Source organism: Rhineura floridana, chromosome 2 (assembly GCF_030035675.1).
Source record: "Rhineura floridana isolate rRhiFlo1 chromosome 2, rRhiFlo1.hap2, whole genome shotgun sequence".
Classification (NCBI taxonomy): domain Eukaryota; kingdom Metazoa; phylum Chordata; class Lepidosauria; order Squamata; family Rhineuridae; genus Rhineura; species Rhineura floridana.
The window spans coordinates 91,544,978-91,568,618 of record NC_084481.1 but is presented as its reverse complement, the minus strand read 5'-3'; the positions used below and the strand labels follow the sequence as shown (position 1 = coordinate 91,568,618).

General features: G+C 44.4%; 1 protein-coding gene across 1 annotated transcript in view; it reads right to left on the bottom strand.

The window, feature by feature from the left end:
* CTDSP1 (CTD small phosphatase 1) overlaps nucleotides 1-14,065 on the bottom strand; it is a 33,076-nt gene extending 19,011 nt beyond the window's left edge. The window contains exon 1 of the mRNA XM_061609285.1: nucleotides 13,619-14,065. Coding sequence (XP_061465269.1) covers nucleotides 13,619-13,685 — 67 coding nt within the window. The 5' untranslated portion in view covers nucleotides 13,686-14,065. The remainder of the gene's footprint in view (nucleotides 1-13,618) is intronic.
* Between the last annotated feature and the right edge of the window lie 9,576 nt (nucleotides 14,066-23,641).

Below are 23,641 nucleotides of genomic sequence, written 5' to 3'. Positions count from 1 at the left end.
TATTACATTGATACCACACCTTTCCTGCAAGGAGCTCAAGGTGGCATACATGGTTTTCCACCTTCCCCATTTTATTCTCACAACAGCCCTGTGAGGTAGTTAGGTTGAGAGACAGCGACTGGCCCAAGGTCACCCAGTGAGCTTCATGACTGAGTGGGGATTTGAACCCTGGTCTCCCAGGTCCTAGTCCAACACTCTAACCACTACTCCACATTGAGTCTCAGCTTATGTGCAGCTTATCCCATGCAGCTCCACCCACAATCCAATTGACCAATCAATTTAATTGTTTCATGTATAAATTGAGCCTTTGTTGCTTGGGGCTAATTCAGAGATCACCTGAGCACATAAGAACATAAGAACTTAAGAAGAGCCTGCTGGATCAGGCCAGTGGCCCATCTAGTCCAGCATCCTGTTCTCACAGTGGCCAACCAGGTGCTTGGGGGAAGCCCGCAAGCAGGACCCGAGTGCAAGAACACTCTCCCCTCCTGAGGCTTCTGGCAACTGGTCTTCAGAAGCATGCTGCCTCTGACTAGGGTGGCACAGCACAGCCATCACGGCTAGTAGCCATTGATAGCCCTGTCCTCCATGAATTGGTCTAATCTTCTTTTAAAGCCGTCCAAGCTGGTGGCCATTACTGTATCTTGTGGGAGCAAATTCCATAATTTAACTATGCGCTGAGTAAAGAAGTACTTCCTTTTGTCTGTCCTGAATCTTCCAACATTCAGCTTCTTTGAGTGTCCATGAGTTCTAGTATTATGAGAGAGGGAGAAGAACTTTTTTCTATCCACTTTCTCAATGCCATGCATAATTTTATACACTTCTATCATGTCTCCTCTGACCCGTCTTTTCTCTAAACTAAAAAGCCCCAAATGCTGCAACTTTTCCTCGTAAGGGAGTCGCTCCATCCTCTTGATCATTCTGGTTGCCCTCTTCTGAACCTTTTCCAACTCTATAATATCCTTTTTGAGATGAGGCGACCAGAACTTCACACAGTATTCCAAATGCGGCTGCACCATAGATTTATACAACGGCATTATGATATCGGCTGTTTTATTTTCAATACCTTTCCTAATTATCGCTAGCATGGAATTTGCCTTTTCCACAGCTGCCGCACACTGGGTCGACATTTTCTTTATGCTGTCCACTACAACCCCGAGGTCTCTCTCCTGGTCGGTCACCGCCAGTTCAGACCCCATGAGCGTATATGTGAAATTCAGATTTTTTGCTCCAATATGCATAATTTTACACTTGTTTATATTGAATTGCATTTGCCATTTTTCCGCCCATTCACTCAGTTTGGAGAGGTCTTTTTGAAGCTCTTCGCAACCCCTTTTTGTTTTAACAACCCCTGAACAATTTAGTGTCGTCAGCAAACTTGGCCACTTCACTGCTCACTCCTAATTCTAGGTCATTAATGAACAAGTTGAAAAGTACAGGTCCCAATACCGATCCTTGAGGGACTCCACTTTCTACAGCCCTCCATTGGGAGAACTGTCCCTTTATTCCTACTCTCTGCTTTCTGCTTCTTAACCAATTCCTTATCCACAAGAGGACCTCTCCTCTTATTCCATGACTGCTAAGCTTCCTCAGAAGTCTTTGGTGAGGTACCTTGTCAAACGCTTTTTGAAAGTCTAAGTACACTATGTCCACTGGATCACCTCTATCTATATGCTTGTTGACACTCTCAGAGAATTCTAATAGGTTACTGAAACAGGACTTTCCCTTGCAGAAGCCATGCTGGCTCTGCTTCAGCAAGGCTTGTTCTTCTATGTGCTTAGTTAATCTAGCTTTAATAATACTTTCTACCAGTTTTTCAGGGACAGAAGTTAAGCTAACTGGCCTGTAATTTCCAGGATCCCTCTGGATCCCTTTTTGAATATTGGCATTACATTTGCCACTTTACAGTCAGGCACGGAGGAGGACCCGAGGGACAAGTTACATATTTTAGTTAGTCGGAATTACAGGGTTGCTGTGAGGAGCACAACTAGGTAACATATGTGAACCCTTTGATAGACACATTAAATATTATTTTATCTTAGTTTTTTTTAAAAAACAAAAAACCACCACAACTACCCTTAGGTTTCATCATTCCCCAGGTCAAAAAGTAATTCCAACAGTAGAATCAGCAACTCAGATTCTGTTAAATCAGTAGGCAAAGGAGTTCCTGGGAGGAAGACATCACAAGAAGAGACGGCACTACCACAGGTTTATTTTCAGGACGATTACACTGACAAATTATGTCACTGTAAAATGTGCATATTCAAGATATGCACTCCTTGAGAGCAGAATGCAAAGCAGGTGACCATAAAGGTTCCCTACAATAAAGGCTTATGGGCACTCAAAAAAGAAATAAATCTTTACAACTTAAAACTTCATTCATACAAAAGGCCTGCCCAGCTTCTTATCCATCAAGATGAACACAACCCACCATTTAGGGTTGGCAGTGTACCAAGAGTTGATTTTTTTAAAAAAAAAACCCTCTGGTTTTGCTGTTTTCCTTGCCCTGCAAAAACAGAACTTGGCAGATCAATTGCTGGATCGGTAGGCATACATAAGGAGAACCCTAGTGGATCCCAAGGCCCACCTAGTCCAGTAACCTGCTTCCAACAGTGCCTGTCAAGATGCTTCTGGGAATCCCACAGTCAGGGCATGAAAACAGTAGGCATGCCCTATTGTTGCCACATAAGCATCTAATATGGAGAGATACAGCAATCATGATAGTTATATGCTACTTCCAGTATCAGCGGAGGTAGGTCTCTGAGTACCAGTTGCTGGGAATCTCAAGTGGGGAGGGCACTTTTGCACTCAGGTCCTGCTTCTGGGCTTCCCATCGGCATCTGGCTGGCCTCTGTGAGAACAGGATATGGGACCAGATGGGCCACTGGCTTGATCCAGTTGGACTGCTGATATGTTCTTAAGCTGCTGCCTCTGAACCAGGGGAGGGGTCCCTGCTTAGCTGTTATGGCTAATGGATGTGATAGTCCTACGCTCTGTGAATTAGGACTTAGGCCAATCAATTAGGATGTGCAGTAAGATGCCAGTAAGGTGTGCTTACAGCCCACTTGAATAAATGAGCATTGTTGTGGCAGGAACTCTGTGTTGGATTGTGGTTCAAGGTGTTTGTTTCTACCATGAAGTTTACATTAGATTCTCTTCTCCCCTGCAACCTATACTAGCCTTCCCCAACCTAGTGCCCTCCAGATATTTTGGACTACAGTTCCCATCAGCCTCAGCCAGCAAGGCCAATGGTCAGGAATGATTGGAGTCTTAGTCCAAAAATCTGACAGGCACCATGTTGGGGAAGCTTGACCTATGTGATAATGCAGTTAACTCCACACAAGCATCCAAATGTTCACTGATTATAGAATTCCTAGTCGTTCCAAGATTTCCTAAAGGTTCAAGTGCAACATTAAAGTTGCAAGAGCCGTGCCTTTGTGAAATGGCACACCCAAACTGGCTGCCATGTGACAGGATCCAATATGGCAACACTGTGATAGGAGAATCTACACCTGCCAAATCTTCTCCTACCATGTCATTATTCAAGACAGCCCAGTCAAACAACTACAGAAGAGCCCATCTTCAACCCATACTGGCAAAATACCAACTTATTTTCCATACACAACCATACCTCTTTGCTGTAAACCGCCCAGAGAGCTTCGGCTATGGGGCGGTATATAAATGTAATAAATACATACATACATACACACACACATACATACCTCTTTGAGGATTTGACTGTTAATGGATGTAAGTACCATTTAGACACCTCAACAGTCACATACTTATATGTGTAAAAAAAAGTGCAGATCCCTGTGTTTGACACAAAAATCAGAATTGAAAGAGTACTCAAAGATCATTTAGTCCAAACCCTGCCATTGCAGAAAATCCACTGCCACAGCATGTCTAACAGGTGGCCATTCAGCCTCTTCTGGTAAACCTCTCTGTTCTACTGCTGAACAGTTTTCATTTCAGAAAGTTCTCCCTAATGTTTAGCCCAAACCCACTCTCTTGTAATTTGAACCTGTTGATTTGGGTCCTACTCTCAAGAAAAATGATGGGGAATCTGCAGCTCAGTAGACCAGGTGTGGGGAACCTGTGGCCCTCCAGATGTTGCTGAATTACAACTCCCATCAGCCTGAACAAGCATGGGCAATGATCTGCAATTATGGCAGCTGTAGTTCACCAACATCTGGAGGGCCAAAGGTTCCCCACACCTGCTCTAGACATTGTTGGATTACAACTCCCACCATCTCTGACCATTGGCCATGCTGGCTGTGGCTGATGATTGCTGGGATCCAGAAACATCTGAAGTGCCGCAGGTTCTCCATCCCTGCTCTGGAGCAACAGAAAACTAAACTCTGTCACAGTCCTTCAAATCTTTGAAGATGGTTATCATATTACCTTTTAACTGTTAAATCTGTGTTTCTTATATATGGAAACACAAAAGTCCATGAAAGTATTTTATATATTTTACACATATATTCAGTTTTTTATAAACTATCTTGGGAATGTGTTGAGGTATACATCCTTTAAATAAATGTACAATAAAAGCAACTAAGCATGCCTGTACTTAGGCCTGCTCTAGTATTGACCTAGGCAACAATCCAACTTGAAACATGCCACATGGTTGCTCACATGAAGGCGCACATGCACAATGGCATGGATCATAATATTCTTCCCCTTTCAAAAATAAAAGGGGGATGGGGATATGTGAATCAGGCTATCATACAGACGTACACATGGAGCACATGTGTGTCATAGGCACATGGGAGAGGGGATAGACACATGCCCATTCCTCCATCATTCATATCAAGTCAGATCACCATCAGACCTCACTAAAGGGGTGGGTATTTCTTCCATAGTGAGCAGGAAAACACAACCAATCATACTATTTCTCTACTATCACTAATGGGATGTGATTGGCACGTTAAAAACACTAAGTGGAATTAGTTGAAATTATTAAACAGTGTGTATGTGTGAGAGAGATCATATCCCACATTATCAGAAATCCTGGTCAGGTGGCTCAGAAATCATATAGTCAGAAGAGCAGAGAGAAGTTGACACAGTGGAGCAACAAAGGTGGGACATGATCAGAGCCACCAGGAAGAACAGCCTGATCAGGTTTGTGTTGTTCTTGGTAAGTCTGTTGTACCCAAAGAAATGGAAAGGCCACTATAACGATGTCTCCCTTCAGAACGGTGGCACTTCTATAGCTTCCTTGCCCTTGATCTCCCTCCTATAGGCATTTGCCCTCCTTTTGACCCTGGGTGTTAAATCTACACTTCAGACCTTCAAGGTTCTTTATGTGGCAGCAGCTTTGGGAACTCACAAGATTTCCAGTCTAGGAAAGGGGTGTGGTCTCTGTTCTTATGAGAACATTTCCACATGCTATGTAAAAGAAGTCAAGGTAACTGTGTTGGCCCTTCAGTGGAAAAATATATAGTATATATATTAGGGCAATACCTTTATTGAGCCAAACAAACCCTCACAAAATAGTCTGCACCACTTAGTCTGATTAATAGTTCTGAGGAACTTGAAAGCTTGCACACAGTTTTGTGACATTTCAGTTTTGTGGGCCATGGGCCACGGGCCTTCAAGAGTTAAGAACAGATCTGGCTTTCTAGACCTTTGACCTACCATCTGCTGGGCTGCAGCAACCCTGGGAATTCATGTTCCACAGCCAGAATTTTTATCAGGGCAGAGAAGCTCTGTGTGTGTTTATGGGGAAGTGTTATAGCTCAGTGGTAGAGCATCTGCCTTACATGCAGAAGGTCCCAAATTCAATCTCCGACATCTCCAGGTAGGGCTGGGAGTGACTCCTGCCTGAATCGCTGCCAGTCAGTGTAGACAATACTGAGCTAGAGGGATCAATGGTCTGACTCAATATAAGGCAGCCTCCCATGTTCCTGTGTGTGTGTATGCGTGCACAGGTGTGTACATGTGTTGTTCAATGAATTTACAGGGGGTCTCTCCCTTTTGTTACTTACAGAATTGGGAAAATAAAAGAGGCACTCACACTCATAATATTCTGGGTTACATTCAAGTCTCAGTCTGACCTCTTCCTGGTCTTTGCTTGCTGGTGAACAAAATCTGAGTTTGTTACACTCTGCGGCACATTTTCCCCTCTGTGACATTTGGGAAACCAAAAGGCTGAGGTCCTGAGGGATGAGATTAAAGAGCGCTGAAAGACTCACAGGAATGTGGAGTTTATTGATGTCTCACAGGATTCCTGCTGTTCTACTTTTATCTAATAATAGTCCTACTTAGTATTTTAACAGCGTGTTTCAAGTTTTCAAAGGGCTTCATACAAACTCTCAGTTATTCTCACAGCACCCCTGTAAGGCAGGTCAGTATTATTGTCTGCATCTTAGGTATGGGGCAGAGGCTCAGGGAACAGCAGTTTGCTTTTATCCACTTTGTAAATTTATGCCAGAGATTATATTCGAACCCAAGACTCAACCTGGCACTTATACACACATGTGATGGACATTCTAAGGGCCTTCTATATGACCTCCATGTAGGTCTACTCCAGAAATTTAACTCCTCAGACAAAATTTATCAATGGGCTTCCTTTACTGTTGAGTAGTGAAAGGAGGATACACATGAATCAGTGAAGCATACAGTACACCTCTGTCCCCCTGCATTCACTCAGTCCTTAACAGAAATGTAAAGACTTTTTTGGGGGTGCGGGTATGCTTGGTCACATGCATGTATTTGTGAAAGAGAACAGCTAAAAGAAATAAATGCTTTTTGTCTCTCTTTTTCCCCAATGCAGAACTTTTTTTTGTGTGGGGGGGAAATCCTATGAAAATACTGGAGAGGAAATCCTATGAAATATTTTTTCTTTTAGAATCAATAAAATGTTTTTAAGTTTTAACCCACCTAAATGTGTACTATGATTTTTTTCCATGCAAGACAATCTACAGTATACAAAAATTGTAATTCCTGTATATACAGTACGTGTGGACACGTGCCATTTCATTCCAATATGCGTTTTTGCATCAAGGGTACTGCCATCTTTATGAGAGGGAGTATAAAGGGCTTTTCTTACTTGTGAATTGCTGCTTGGTTATTCTGGTAACCTTTGATCTAGTATGGAGATATCAAAACCATATTTTCTGCATGTGTCTGTCTTTTTGACCTGACCCCTCCCTGGTGGTTGACCTTTTCACCTCTCCTCTGAAAGGACTGCAACACAAACATCCAGCTACAAAACTAAGGCATTTTGGAGACTGAAAGCTGCACTCAACATAGAGGGTCTGAGTAATCGTGTATAAGATTGCTCTGACATTTCATAAATATGCCAAATAGTGTGAATACATCCTACATTACAAATGCTTCAGCTTATGTATACATGCTGCAATTTAAGTTAAAGCAGTAAGGTAAGTTTGGGTCTGATAAGAAAGAAAACATTATATATATTTCAATTTCCCACAAATATCATGCTTTCCCCTTTTTTCTTTCCTTTTTTAAACTGCTCCCCCCTCCCCCCCACCAGATGTAACATTACTGTACATTTTACATCTCTAGTTGTTAACTTCCCCTCATCCTGCATACACCTGGTCCTACGTTTTAGATGTCCAGCCGCAGCCTAACATGTCCATGTCATCAGGTGTGTGGAAGACAACTGGGAAATCCATGCAAGGACTTGCGCTAACTCAGTTATGCATGGATGCTGCTGCATGCCACCCTAGCAGCAGTGGGCATACAAACTAAAAACTGTTCATGGTGTCCTGCTGACCACAGTGTGCCAATACACAAAGCAACTCCAAATGGCCCACCATGTGAATTAGCCCCAAGCAACAGAGGCTCAATTTATACATGAGGCAATTAATGTGATTGGTCATTGGGAATGTGGGTGGAGCTCCATGGGATAAACTGCATATAAACTGAGACTTGGTGTAGAATAGCAGTTAGGGTGTTGAACTAGGATCTGGGGTTCAAATCCCCACTTAGCCATGAAGCTCACTGGGTGTCAGACTAACCTACCTCACAGGGTGTTGTGAGGATGAAATGGAGAGGAGGAGAACCATGTACGCCACCTTGAGCTTGGAGGAAAGGTGGATTATAATTGAAATAAATTAAAATTAAATGAAAAATAACTCCTTGTGTGGTTTAGATGGACCTCAGTTTTAAACCCACCCAGTCTGTGTGGAGGGACATGTTCACAGAATGGATTATTACATAGAGCTCTGCCCATGAGATTACTTTGCAGACACCCATATGGGTCACTGCATCTATTAACTGTGCCTTACTAATCAATAGAATTGGTAATGATCTTGGGGGTTATCAATTTTGTTCCTTGGCCAAGGCAACTGGTTTTCCCCAAAGCTCTTCTTCCACACACAAACATACATATGCGCAGAGGCCCAACCTTTGAAAAGGTCATTTCAAGGTCACACTTCCCTCCTCAGCCCTTTGTGACCTGGTTGGCTGGAAAAAAAGAAAGGAGACCAAATAACTAGGATCAAGTGGGTAGGAGGAACTCAAATTCTCTCACCCCCCCAAAAAAAAACCTCCCAAGCCCACCACAGAAGTTCTGATGTACCAGTCAGAGATATAAAATATCTGGAGATTTTGCAGACACCAGTTATGGGGGCAGAGGGAGAGGGCGGGCAGTAAAGACAGGGAATGACAGTGGGGAAAACTGAGATATTTGCCATGCTGACCATCTGAGTTATGAAACTCAGCATTTACTTCTAAAAGAATGTGAAAATCAGTCAGGGTTATTTAGTAATCAGCACATAAAATGGTGCTATCTGTACAGTTATGGTAAAAAAAATCCTTAATTTTAGTGGAAACAGAAACCTTCAGCATTGGGATAAACAAAAGTGAAAATTATTATTAATTGGGGCTTGAATATACAGCAGCCTTTCCCAATCTGGAACCCTTCAGATGTTTTGGACTACAACTCCCATCAGCCCCAACGAGCCTTGCCAAAGGTCAGGGACGATGGAAGTTGTAGTCCAGCGACATCTGGTTCCCCAGCTTGAGCCAAAGCAGACCTAGAATGTTGAATTGTCTGTCTTCATCAGCCCTCCTCAACTTGGTACCAGCTAGATGTTTTGGGCCACAACTTCCATCAGTCCCAGCTAGCGTGGTCTGACAGTAACCGGATAAGGTTCATTCAGTACTACTCTTCCCCATATTGCAGGGAGGGAGGGACCTAAGAGGATGAAAGAGAGAGCAGCTTGCTGAAGGCCACCTACTGAGTTCGCGACAGAGGCCACATTCGAACTGGGATCTTCCTAACTGCTCACTCTGCAGTGCTAGAGTTCAGAATTCTACCACAACTCATCAGTCTGCATGATATGCAGATCAACTCTAAAAGCTGGATTTGGAGAAAAGGGCTGCAGAAGGCATTCCAGGGGCTTGAAAGTCAGCTAAGGAGTGAAAGGCAGCATGACTTGCTCAGCCTATGGCAGAGCAGGTAAAAAAGCTCAGCTGACTTGATAGGAATGATTAATCACCTCTGGGAATGAGTGGGGAGAAGACAGAACAGGGCATTTAAGATCTTTCTGGTAAATCAAAGGAAAACAGAACAGGAACTGAGTGGGTGTTATAAACGTGGGCACCTCCTGATTAAAATTAATAAAGCACTTAAAAAAAAAATCTTTGGAACAGCCTGCTTAATACTGAGGCAACCTTCAAAAAGAGTCTCTTTAGCCAGATAAAAAACTGCAGTTGCTTGTCCTAGAATGGACAGGGTAGCCTCGTGCATGTCCCTTCCAATCTTATTACTCCAGACTCTGCATGGCCCTTTCAGAAACCAGAATCACACTGGCAGTTCTCAATTCAAGGACAAGGGCTTGGATGTCTGCAACAAGGTAAGTTTGTTATATTCTAAGTTGTTCTGACATTGAGAATTAGAGCCAATCCTCTAAAATGGGGAAGAGCTCTTAAATGAAGAGTATTTGGCTATCTCAAGGTGAATTAACACAGAATACCAACTGCCATTAGCGCTGTTTACTCTGGATACAGAACTATCTTTTGAGCCCTTTACTGAAGATCCATTGTCTAGACTCTTCCTTAATTCTTCAGGAATCTGCCTTACACAAACCCAGACTATTCTTCCAACTAGCTCAATAATGTCTACTCTGGCAGCAGCTTTCCAGGGCTCAGACATTACCTGCTATCCAGTATTATTTTAACTGGGGATGCCAGTGAATGACTGTAGCAAACAGAAACATAGGAACCTGCCCTATACTGAGTCAGGCCACTGACCCATCCAGTTCAAGACTGGCTACGCTGACCGGCAGCAATTCTCCAAGGTTTCAGACAGGAAGTCTTTCCCAGCTGCACCTGGAGATGTGAGGGGTTGAGCCTGGGACCTTCTACATGCAAAGGAGATGTTCTACCACTGAGATGGCACCCCTCCCTCTCTTTATTTTGCTTTTCCACACCTGGCTCCTGGGAAATTTTTTAGGGAAGAGCCTAGCTCAGGAGTAGAGAACATATTTTGCACATATTTCAAACTCTGCCATCTTCAAAAAACCATAGAGCAAACCCCTGCCTGAAATTCTGGAGAGCTGTTGCTAGTCAGTGAAGACCTGGCATAGCCAACATGATGCCCGCTAGATGTTTTTGGACTACAATGCCCATCACTCCTGGCCAAGGGCCATGCTGGATGGGACTGATGGATATTTTGGGGTCCAACAACATCTGGAAGGTATCATATTGGCTATTCCTGTAAAGACAGCACTGAGCTAAACAGACCAGTGGTCTAACTCAGGAGGAGCAGCTTCCTTGCTTTGACAGAACATGGAGAGTGAGACTTCTACTGCCACCTCAAGACTGCACAGGTTCTACTGTGGTCCTGCAAAACTGGCCAGTCATGTATAGTGCCTCAATGAAGCCCCAGTTTTGATTGTTTGCTCAGAACAGTTAATGTAAGATCATAAAGAAGAGCCCTGCTGAATCAAGCCAAAAGCCCATATAGCTGAGCATCCTGTTATCGCAGTGGCCAACCAGAGGTCCACAAGCAGAACCTGAGCGCAACAGCACTCTCCCGATCTGCGATTCCTAGCAACTGGTATAGGGGTTGGAGTTGTCTAACACCAGATAAGCCACAAATAAATACATGTCTGATGAGTTAAGCATTTGCTCTCTTCAGTCACTGATGTGCAAAACCTCTGGCTATAACCCTCTGCTCTAGGTTCCAGCTTGTTATTCCAAAGCTCTAGACTGAGCTCTCTGCAGAATTAATATTACAATGAAGAGAGAGGTCTTTCCATAGCTACCACTGATAGAACCCCAAAACCATTTCACACTTTTAGATCTACCCAACATCTCACCCACCAAACCATACAGACAGCACCAGCCGTTTATTGTCCCTTCCCAGGTACATGACAATGCCCCCACACACTTATTTTTTGGGATTTCAGGCAGACAACATAAACAGGACATTTATTGAGAGCCTGGTGGGCTACAGTATGTGACTGGTAGGCAACACTTGGGTTGGGGAGTTGCAGGTTGAGGCAGGTTCCCCCTCCACCCTGTAGGACATTTCTCAGGTCAGACATCTCAGCGGCTTATGAAAAGGCATGCATCTCCCCCATTAGGAACAAATGAAACTGCCTTAAACAGGGCCAGCCTAATAGTCCATCTACTGACTGGTAGTGGCTCTGCCAAACTGACTCCTTCAGCCAGAAGGAATGGCTACTTCTTTAGCAGCTTGACTTGCAGAAATCAAATGGCCAGAGATCAGAGGCGGGAACAGAACACCCACTAAATTTGTGTAACTGTTAGGTTGTTGTTAAAGTGAAGAAGGAAGGAAGGGCCATAGCCCCGTGCATTTGCTTTAGTGAAGAAGGCCCCAGGTCCGTTCCCTAGCATCTCCAAATCCTGTCTAAAGCCCTGAAGAGCTTACTGTCAGTGCCAACAATACTGAGCTACATGGACAGATGGTCTGACTCAGTTTAAGACATCGAGCCTTCTATGCTGCCATGTAAGAGGGCCATTTCTGTTTTGTTTTGTTTTTAAAGATGGCTGAAAGGGAGGGAGCAGCATCCCTTTCTTATTAGCCATCTGACCTGGAAAATGTCCTAATTTCTTCGGTAAAAGGCTTCAAATTTCTTAACCTTGCCAGCCAGCTGCTTTCCTACAGAACCAAAATCACCAGGAAGCAGTGAGAGAAAAACTAAGGCAGCTAGTAAAACAACAGCAGCAGCAGCAGCAACACACCTCCCGCTATTCTTCTCCCCTCCCCAACCATGTTTACAACTCCCCTAGCACCAAGAGGGGGGGCTAGGAAAGGCATCTTTCCTTAACCCTATCAGAGCAACTCTTTCATAATCACCTACCCAGTGTGCCCACGTGTCTCACCTGGTATGGAAAAAAGGAGAGGAAGATAAGCTACCACCAAGGGGCAAGAAAATGCTAGATCTCCCCAGGAAGGTAAAAAAGAGCAATCCTGAGTCTCAGTCCTGAGATATGCTGGATGGGGGAAAGCTCCCCATCTTTGGCTCCACCGAACAAGACTCCTCCACAGATATTTATTTACTAACACCTGGCACCAGTCTGAGTGCAGCCCCCACTCTCTCCTAGGAAAGTTTCTCCTCTTTCCAGTAACAAACCAAATTCCCGTTAAACTCACCGCTGAAAACTGCACTTTGGCTTTAAAACTCCCTGTTTCTCCCTCAGAAAAAGCAATGTCTGACGATAACGCGCAAACGGAAAGATGGAGGGAGGTGCATCCAGGATACGGGGCGTGGATGGTTGTTGTTTTTGGTTTTAGAGGATATCTCCCTAATAAAGCCTGTTGCTGAAGTACAGCTTCCCCTTTCCTCAATAATACCACACTCAGAAGAGATCGGGGTCGGGGCAGGCAGGTTACAGGACCCAGAACATGCAAGGAAGATATGACCTTCCCCCCTCAAAAAAACCTTCCCCCCTACCCTTCAACCCCCCTCCCCCAGAAATAAAGAAACGAATGAACTATTGCGCCAAACCAGGCTGTTGGGCAGCCTCCAACCATGGGGTGAGGTTAGATTTCGGCACTCTGCATAGACTTTACGCCATTGCCAATACACACAAGACAACACATACACGTGTGCAAAGCGACGCGCTGGGTGCCTCGGGGCCCAGGGCAGAGCCTGACTGGCCTCAGACTGCTTATTTTGTTGATCACACTGCACAAGGGCGTTGCACTGTTGAATCGATGATAATGGCTGCAATTCGCGACACGGGAAGAGACAGTGTGCGCCCTTGAGGCATAAAATAAACACGCGCACGGCGCAAGAAAATCCGGTTAGCCACTTTCCCCCTTCTTTTCTGGGCCACAAGAATCTAAGGCCGGCGTGAGTGTACAGGTATTCTTGCATTTGGGGAGGGTACACTCAGGCTCCCTGAACACACACTCACACTCAACCTCCTATAGACGCGCGCAGGGCGATCCAACTCTACCTTGTCACAATGGGCGATCAAGATCTGTCAAGCTGAAGAGGCGGCGCGTTATTGGACCAAGTACATCCCAGAGCTCCTTTTTGGTGAATTGCGGAGCAGAAGGTGGAGGATCCCCCCCCACCGAATTTGACCTCATGAGGGCTGACGGATGCGGGCCCCGAAGGTACCCAGCATCTCTGCCCCGCGGGGAGGGGAGTTATGCGTGTATCTTTACCTTTCTCCTGCAGAGGAGTATTCACCTCTTCCTTGCTAACCTGGGTGATAATGGACCCGCTGTCCATTAGACCAGAAGTGTGGAGCTTGCTTTCTCTCTCCTCCCTCCTTCCAATTGTCTCTCCGCCGCTTTGGGAAATTTTCCAGGAGTTAACAGATTGGTTTTTTGTTTGCTTGCTTGTTTTTTTTTAAAAAAATAAAATTAAAATGGAAGGGAAGGGGGAATAAAAGGGTGGGGGAGGGGCGGGGGGAGATGGGGAAAGGGAAAAACAAAACAAAAAAGGGGGGAAAGAAAAAGACAGCGGCGAAGGAAACTTTGTTACAACATGGAGTTCCCTCTTCACGATTTTCTGATACAAACATGGAGCCCAGGCGCGGTTTCAAGCTACCCCTTAAAAGGGCGATGGTTTCAGGCTGCCCGGGACAGCCACCAGCGTCGTCGTCGTCCTGAACTACCCAGCTTTGGCACCATCCTTGGGGGAAGGAGGTTTTATTTTATTTTATGTTATTTCGCCTCGGGTCATGTGGAGAGAAATGAACCGGATGGGGGAAACGGCGATCGGGGACGGGGGGAGTTTAATATTTGTGTTTGAGAGCTGCCCATATCAGAGACCCAAAAGATCTTATGGTTTTTCTCCTATTCACATTCTGCAAGGCTCGTCGGCTCCGGAATGGGATGTAGCAGTGATATTGCAGCTGATTTTCCAGGGACCTTTATTGCCCCCGTTGCTGAGACGCAGCCATCTCTGAGTATGGGTGCAACGGTTTGTAAAGAGGCCCGTCGCCTGAAGCAGGTCCAGCTGTCAGAGAGGGAAGCAAATGTGAAGCGATCCAGTCTTCTCTTTGCACACTCCTATAATACATAGGGTCGTAATCGACTTGAAGGCATATAACAACAAGATGATACAAGAGATTCATGCCGGGTCATGCTTATGGGGGGGGAAAATAAAAATCTGGCAGTCTTTATAGGGATCTTTAATCTTCTGCAAAAATGGATTCCAGAAGAGTAGAGGCTGTAGGAGCCAGAAAACAAGCCTAGCTGTCTGGGTGAGACCCTCCCTGCAGATATTGCCAGATTATCAAGAGGGAATTTTTGACACCAAACAAGAGTCTCAAAATCTCTCATCTTCCCCTCTTTATCCCCTTCTCCCCGACCCCATGAGAGATTTAAACTTTTGACCACCCACCAACAGCCTGAAGTAGTACAGTCCAGGATCAGTTTTACCTCTTGATTCTGTTGAATGACTAAATTGATCCCTAGAAGCTAAATGGTTTATAATAGCAGGAGTTTTCATAGACCACTGTTTACCACATTGGATACCTAAAATGGGCGCCGAGATACAGACCCCATCTGCACGACAGATTTAAAGCAGTATCATACCACTTTAAACAGTCATTTAAAGAATCCTGGGAAGTGTATTTTGTGAAGAGAGTTGTTAGGGGACCCCTGTTCCCCTTACAGAGCTACAATTTCCAGAGTGGATTTACAGTCAGTCCCTCTTTTAAGGGAACTCTGAGAATTGCAGCTCTGTGAGGGGGAGCCTATGATATTGTTTGCTGTTTTACTATAGCAGTTCCCACTGCCAAAAAGAGAGGTTGATTTTTAAACTGAACAGTGGCTTGTCTCTTTGGCCATGGGAACCTGTTACAGCAGAAACAGCAAGTGAAGCATTCAGTTCTCTGCTGTGCATGCAGGGGATCCTTCTTTAGATCCTACTCCAAAAACTGCAGCATTATTATGGTTGGATTAATCAACCCATGACTCTAGCATTGATATAATTAGATTGATCAATCCAAAATCAGGCGTATGTTCTTGGATGTCTGGATAGCATTGCTGGTAGGCACCATCCTAGGCACTAAAAGCAAACTCCAAGTGTGGATCCAATATGTAGCTAATACAGAACCATTCACAGACAAGAGGGAGGTATCAGCAGGCTTAGGAAAATGTCAAGGTTACCAAAAGCACACACACAAAAATTAGAAACAACAACAAACCCTAAGGAATGGGGGGAAACCTTCAAACAGCACAGTGAGGATGACTTGTGGCTTTAAGAGCACAGAATGCTGACTGAATCTTGCAGGGGTGAGTGAGAATGGAGTTGGGGAATTAACATATCTGTGCAAGAGCAGCCCTGCTGAATCACACCAAAGACTACTTAGTGGCTGGCCAGAAGTGGCTGGGAAGCCACAAGCAGGATACAAGAGCAATAGCTCTTTTCCACTGTTCCCCAGTGATCTGATCATGTAGCATATAGCCATCATGACTAGGAGCCATTGATAGCTTTAGTCTTCATGAAGTTGTCTAATCCCCCTTGAAAGCCTTCAGAGTCGGTGGCCATCACGAAAATGTATAGCAGTGAGCTCCATAAATTAATTCTGCACTTTATTTTGTCTGTCCTGAATCTTCCAATATTCAGCTCACTAGAGGGCCCTGAGTTTTAGTATTATGAGAGAGAAAAATGAATCTATCCACTTTCTCCACACTATGCATAATTTTGCACATCTCTCTAATGTCTTACCTTACCTTTTTTCTAAACAAAACAGCCCCAGTAAAAGCTTCACATGGAATGGAGTACCCTAAAAGAAGACATGGCTGGCTGAAACCCTGAACGAGAGCACAACATTCTGCAACATTTTTGTTGCAAGTCCTACTGGCTTTTGACAATAGAAATAAGCAAAGATAAAGAAAGCCTCAGCTTCCTTCAAGGCCAGACTTCTAGAGCTCATCTATGAATGGGTCTGTGGAGCTGCACTTGGTAAGGAGTTTCACAGATGCCACTGTCAAGAAAGTCTTTCTCCTTATTGCTGCTAGCGAAATTTCAGAAGGTTGCAGTACTTGCAGCATGCTCTCATGAGTAGTTCTAAAAATACTGGGGTAGGCTGATATTGGAGAAGATGCTCCTTGATGCTTTCCTACAATGTAAACTCCTATTGACATAGAAAAGCAACATTTCTAGGATCATTAAAAACAAGACAGACTTGTGGTACCTTAAAGACTAACAATTTATATGGTAGCATATGGTTTTTTGTGGACTACAGTCCACTTCATCAGATATTGTGGACTCTAGTTGACGAAAGCATAAGATTTTAAGGTGCTACTTTTGTTGGTTTTACTGCAACAGACAGCTACCCCTTCAGAACAGATAGCTACCCCTTCAGAAATTCTACAGTCAGTATTATTCCAACTGATCATGCCTTGTTCACAGGAGAGTTTGCCTTGCAGCACATAATTAGTTGTCACTATCATCATTTTCTTCATTGGAGACCTACACTGTAGATTGGGCTACATTTATACACAGGAACATAAAAAAATGCCATATACCAAGTCAGATGATCTTGCTTACACTGATTGGTAGCAGCTCTGCACGGTTTCAGTCAGGAGTCTCTCCCAGTCCTGCTTGGAGATGCCAGGGATCAAACCTGGGACCTTCTGCATGCAAAGCACATGCTCTACCAATTGAGTTTTGACCCCCAACCCACCTCCACCACAGTGCAGCAAAACAAACCATCTGCCTCCTGCACATACCGTCTTATCAGGTGGTCCCACACAACGTAGGAAGTGGACCTTTAGTGTAGTACAGCCTACCCTTTGGAATTCCCTCCTCTTAAATATTAGACAGGTGCCATCTCTGCTATCTTTATGGCACCTACTGAAGACTTTCCTCTTTCAACAAGCCTTTTAAGGACAGACCATATCCCAGTCTGCGTCTGTGTTGGAATTGCTTTTTAAGATGTTTTTAAAGATTTTAAAAAAATGTTTTTAAAGATGTTCTAATATATTTTAAATTCTGTTTTTAAGATGTCTTAAGAGTGTTTTTAATGTTGTTTGCCACCCTGGGCTCCTACTGGGAGGAAGAGCAGTATATAAATTTAATAAATAAATAAATAAATAATAAAACAAACAGTGCCACACAGACTTTGTATGTTAAACAGTAAGGTATTAAGGAAGATTTACAACAACCAAAGAATATAAGAAACCTAAAAATAAACTGTTCTAGGAGACTGCCTGCACAGTCACTAGTCCTGTCTTGTAGTATTAAGAACTGGTCAGATTTCAGTGTAAAAGAAAGTGAGCTTTAAAAACACACACCTTGATTTTATCAGCAGGTGATAAAACTGATTTCTAAGGGTTGTTGCAGTCACTTCCAAGTTGCAGAACTGTGGCATGCTTTCAACAAGAAAGCAAACTTACTTTCTTTGGTCTCAGCTATAGTAGGGTTACCAACTGTACTCTTTTAAGAGTACATGTACTCTTTTTGAGATGGTGCAGCAGCATACTCTTACTTTTCACTTATCAAAGCCAAATGTACTCTTTTTGAAATGACAAAATGATGGTAACCCTAAGCTATAGGAGATAGAAATGCCACTTATACCTCATTTGAAGAAGAACAAGTTTCACGGTCACACAGAATGCTTCAAGGGACTTGAATGTTGCATAGAGAGATTTAAGAAACTTAATTTCAGGGTTCCAAGGAATCTGTCTGAAGAGGCAAGGCGTCTTTTCAGAAAACAATTCCTTCTTATAGTGAATTCTGGTGATGGGAGTTCCTGTTGGTTTGGAAGCAGAACAGAACAACCTGAAAACAAGGGAATGGTTTCACTTTCTACATACTGAGGAGATTCTATAGGTATGCATTGCATAAGTATATATGCTTGTAAATTAAAAGAAAAATTTGCATAGAATGTTAAGTGGGATGACAGCTGAGGGAGAGAAAGAGAAAGTTGGGGGTGAGGGAGATATGAGTGATTTGTCCTGCTCAAGCCCATAGAAGCTTATAATATAGTACATGGTGGGAGGGTTAGTGTTACAGAGGAAAAACCGTCAACAAATGTATCCTAGAAGGGATGGGAAATGGAATACACTGCAACATTTTGTTGTAGGTTCAACTGGTCATTTTATGTAGTGCAAGAAATATGGGGAGGTGGGGATTCATTTGTTGCATTGGGTACAGTCAGGCACACTTGGCTTCAACTCAGTAAACAGAATGGGGCTTAAAGTACATATATGGACTGTATGCGCCTCAAAGAAGCATTTCTGTTCCAGGGATATCACATATGTGCTGCAAACAGTGTCTACTATGGCACAGAAAGTGCAATCTTCTCCTCTGCTCCACTAGCGAGACCCATTTAGTGCTGTTTTGAATGCAAGGGTCTACTGGACAGCTCCTGTGACAAGGAGCAAGTCTGTCTGACTTTTTGTTTGTCCCCCCCATATCATTTTGGCTTCATGTTGTTGCTGTTTTATGTTTTAAAACACTTCTTTGAAGGCTGACAACTTATCTCAAGGGGGAGCCCTTAAAGGGTGTGGGGGAGAGGAGGAGGCTCTTCTTATGTTCTTATGTTAAGAGCAGCAACCATACCCCTCCATTCAGGCAAGTAAAAGGCACTATCATAGCTCAAGAACACACTCCAGTCCAGCATTTGTGGAGGTCATGGAGCAGTCTGAAGGGTGTGGCCTCGGCAGAGTCTTGAGAGCTAGATAGAGAGGCCTGGAGGGCTGCAATTAGCCCCCAGGTCTAAGGTTCCCTGCCCTATATACATTAGCCCTTCGATCCCTTTAAAACAGGGGTGCCCAAGATGTGGTCCGTGAGCTTCATTCATGTGGTCTTTATTCCTCTTGGTTTTCAATTGTATTTTTATTGCTTCTTTTTATTTCTTGTATTGTATTGTATTACAATTTGAATTCCATGAAATGAAAAATGTAATACAATACAATAAGCAATAAAAGAAGCAATTCAAATACAATTAAAAACTATGCAGCATCTAGCACAGCACAATACAATTGCCACAACAGGCAGAACAAAATCATGAAGCGGTCCACCAAAACCCTCAGCAATTTTCAAGTGGTCTGTGGGGAAAAAAACATTTGCGAACCACTGCTTTAAAACAACACACTGACCACTAAACAGAGCAGTTTCATGTGTTCCACAAATGAGGCACAGAAACATTGAGCAAGACATTGTATAATTCAAAAGGGGATGCATATGGGGAGGAGAGGGAAAGCTCCAAATACCAGGAGAGCACATATATCTACCCAGAAGGACAATGAAGAATCCTCCAATTTGGACATTACACAGAAGTACAAAACCCGATAGCGCAGGCTCTGTCATGCCTTCTTCTGACCTTGCTGGTCAAATGTTTGAAGATGTTTTGATGGACAAGATGTTGGGTGGATGGTGAGGGCTTATTATCTTGACCACTTGAGTGTGTGGAGATGCAGGAAAAAAGGAGACAGTGCCCAGTTAAAAGACCCTCTCAGTGATTCTGCGATGAATTGGTTGTGTGTACTAGTTGAAATAGTACCTTCAGGATTCAGGTTTGGGCATGCCATCATTTGTTGTTGTTATGTGCCTCCAAGTCCACTACGACTTATGGCGACCCTATGAATCAGTGACCTCCAAGAGAACCTGATAATTCACCTAGCATCCTGTTTCTCTTAGAGGTCAGTGTTGGATTTTATAGAAGAAAGACAATTTTCTTGTGCCTACCGCACACTGACCTAACTGTGAGGATTGGATCCAAGTCTGATCCAGCAAGGGTTTCTATTTTTTGGGTGGTCCTAAATGTTAAATGAACACAAACTGTTTTAGTCAAGCTATCATTGAATGCAAAAATATAAATGTGCACCTGCACTTGACTGGGGGGAGTCTCTCTCTCTCTCTCTCTCTCTCTCTCTCTCTCTCTCTCTCTCTCTCTCTCTCATACTCACCCCCCCACACACACCCCACACCCCCACACCCCCGAGCCTAATGTATTAGGGTTTACATCTTTCCCAACATTCCAGCTTTAACAACCTCAAGTCATCTTCTTGGCATCCCGTTTTGTTAACCATCTTCTAGCCTGTTGAAGAGTTCTGGAGAACTCGAAAGCTTGCTCAATATTTTGTGACATTTTGGTTAATAAAGGCATTGCTTTGGCTTTTCTTGTGGGCCAACAGGTCTAGCTCTGCTTTTGTGTTACCCCCCCCCCCCGTACCTCCTTTAGCGCGCGCGCGCAGACACCAGAAACGCTTTTGCTAAACTCGACCTCGCCGCCGGCCGGTCCCTAGTGCAACAGGGCCATCGCCCTTTTAAGGAAGGCGAAATTCTTCGCATAAACAAGCTTTTGGGCCTGGAACCTGGGTGCCCCGTACTTGGGAGATTCCAGAGAGACAGGGAAATAAGAGATGCGGGAGTCACTGGGTGCCAGAAGCGTGCGGGACTTCCTCTTCCCCGCAGGAGCCGGCAGTACATGGGGAGCAAATCCGGGGCGCAGGTCTGGGGAGCCTTTGGAAGTTGCTTCAGAAGAGGAGGGAACGGGAAGGGGGGATGGGGAAGACTTGAAACGGGCAAGGGAACGTCTTCCAAAAGCGATCTTCAGCTCGGGGCGAAGCGATTGTTTTGGGTGCAAGTGGGATGCCCCTGGGCGCGAGAGCGAACTTCTCAGCCAGAGACGGTCCCTATAAAACCTGGAAGACCCTCCGCTTGCGCCTGGCTGGCGCCAATCCCATACGCCTCTGCTTCTTTTTCTCTTGGGGCCGCGCCAGGTGTTGATCCCTCCCAAGTTTCCCAGTTCAAAAAATATATTAAAAAAATAAAGCATATTTCGGACCGAAGTGATCTGCCTGACATAAGCAAGAATCCATTTATATCCTTAAGGAGGCCTTGATGTCCTGGAGTTAGGAAGAAGCAGAAATAGGAGGAAATGTTTTAGAACGACAGGAATGACGTCTTTTTAAAAAAAGAAAAGGGGGGAGGTAGAAGACAGAGAGAGAGACTTCGGAATCTTAACAACGTTCTCTATTATGCCTTAATAGTGCCGCTACTGGTGAGAGATGGTACAACAGGGCCAGAGTCCCTCCAGGGATTCGTTCTTCTTTCTGCTTCGGGCTCACTTCGACGTATCCTGCTAGTCTCCACGTAGAGGGTTTTTTTTCCACGGTAAGGGATCGGTTAGAAGTTCCTTTCCCGCTTCCCGCGCGCACAGGGTTAGCTCTCGCCGCCCCGCAGAGAGTGACAAGTTTTTCGTTTTTCCTCTTCACAGTCCCAGTTTCCCTGGTTCCCAGAGGGACATGGAAGGAACCCGTGTGTGGGCGGGCGGGCGCGCGGGTGGATGTACAATGCCCGTTTCTGCTCCTTGTGACCCAAGGCAGAGGAACACTCCTCTGGGTGTTACATAATTATGGCTGTTGGAGATGTCCCCAGGGGCTTTGCCTTTTTAATTGCACATACGCTTCGTTCGAGTAATGCTCTTCCCAAACCGTTTGCATGATTGTATCTTCTAGCAAGCAGTTCCGCAAGCTTAACTGAATACCCCGGCAGATTTTAAATAGCAGTTTTCGTTTAAGCGGTTCAACATGCATTGCTCTTTAAAACCCCACAATTATTCCAGAGGAACACAGGAAGCTGCCCTATACTGAGTCAGACCATTGGCCCATCGAGCTCAGAACTGTCTACGCTGACTGGTAGTGGCTCTCCATCCAGGGTTTCAAGCAGGGAGTCTTTTCCCTGCCCTACCTGGAGATGCAGGGTTGGATCCAGATGTGCAGTGCACACTTACTCAGAAGTAAGCCCTACTATTCAGGATTGCAGCCTGAATTAGTCTCACTTCAGTCCCACGGATACCAATGGGAACCAAATTACTGTAGCCAGGCTTGTCGCATAGTTTTCAATGAGAACGAAGTCTGTGTGCACACCCTTTACTCTGGTTTGGGAAGCGATGTACACACAATGTTAGCCATAGTCATAGAATCATATATAATAGAATCATAGAACAGTAGAGTTGGAAGGGGCCTATAAGGCCATCGAGTCCAACCCCCTGCTCAATGCAGGAATCCAAATCAAAGCATTTCCGACAGGTGGCTGTCCAGCTGCCTCTTGAATGCCTCCAGTGTCAGAGAGCCCACTGCCTCTCTAGGTAATTGGTTCCATTGTCGTATGGCTGTAACAGTTAGGAAGTTTTTTCTGATATCCAGTTGAAATCTGGCTTCCTGCAACTTGAGCCCATTATTCCGTGTCCTGCACTCTGGGATGATCGACAAGAGATCCCGGCCCTCCTCTATGTGACAACCTTTCATGTACTTGAAGAGTGCTATCATATCTCCCCTCAGTCTTCTCTTCTCCAGGCTAAACATGCCCAGTTCTTTCAGTCTCTCCTCAGAGGGCTTTGTTTCCAGTCCCCTGATCATCTTTGTTGCCCTCCTCTGAACCCGTTCCAGTTTTTCTGCATCCTTCTTGAAGTGCAGAGACCAGAACTGTATGCAGTATTCAAGATGAGGCCTAACCAGTGCTGAAAAGAGGGGAACTAGTACTTCACGCGATTTTGAAACTATACTTCTGTTAATGCAGCCTAATAGCATTTGCCTTTTTTGCAGCCACATCAAACTGTTGGCTCATATTCAGCTTGTGATCAACAACAATTCCAAGATCCTTCTTACATGTCGTACTGCTGAGCCAAGTATCCCCCATCTTATAAGTCAATCTCTATCCTGTTGTTTCTTATGAAGTACTGCATTGTGATGTGTTTTCCCCAAACCAGTTTCAATAGAATTGAGAAAAATAACAATTTTGCTTTCAATACTGTTTACACCTGCAAAGTTTCATGGGGGGCGTACTGCTTTGTTTCCAAACAGTGCATGTCATGTAGCTTCCTGCTCAAATTGTCTAACTTTTCATACCACAAATACTCTGGGGTTGGGGGGTTTGGGCCCACTTTTGTTATACTATAGCACAACAGTGCCCCTCCAGACAGCAATAATGCACCAACATTGGAGAAGCATCACAGAGCAACTAATAAAGCAGAATGATGTGCGGATGGTCCAGTGTAAATCCACCACTGGTGCATTTTTATTGCATCAGTGACATGTTGCAGAATATACCTGCAAAACCCATCACTGAAGTGTGGGCATGGATGGGGGGCAAGGACACAAAACCTCTGCATGGGGGAGAAGCAACTGTGATTTAGTGGCCATTCAGCCAAGGAGGGCAGACAGCAGGTTTTAGCACTCAAGAGTGAAAAGCGTAGTCCCTGCAAGAGACTTTGTTTC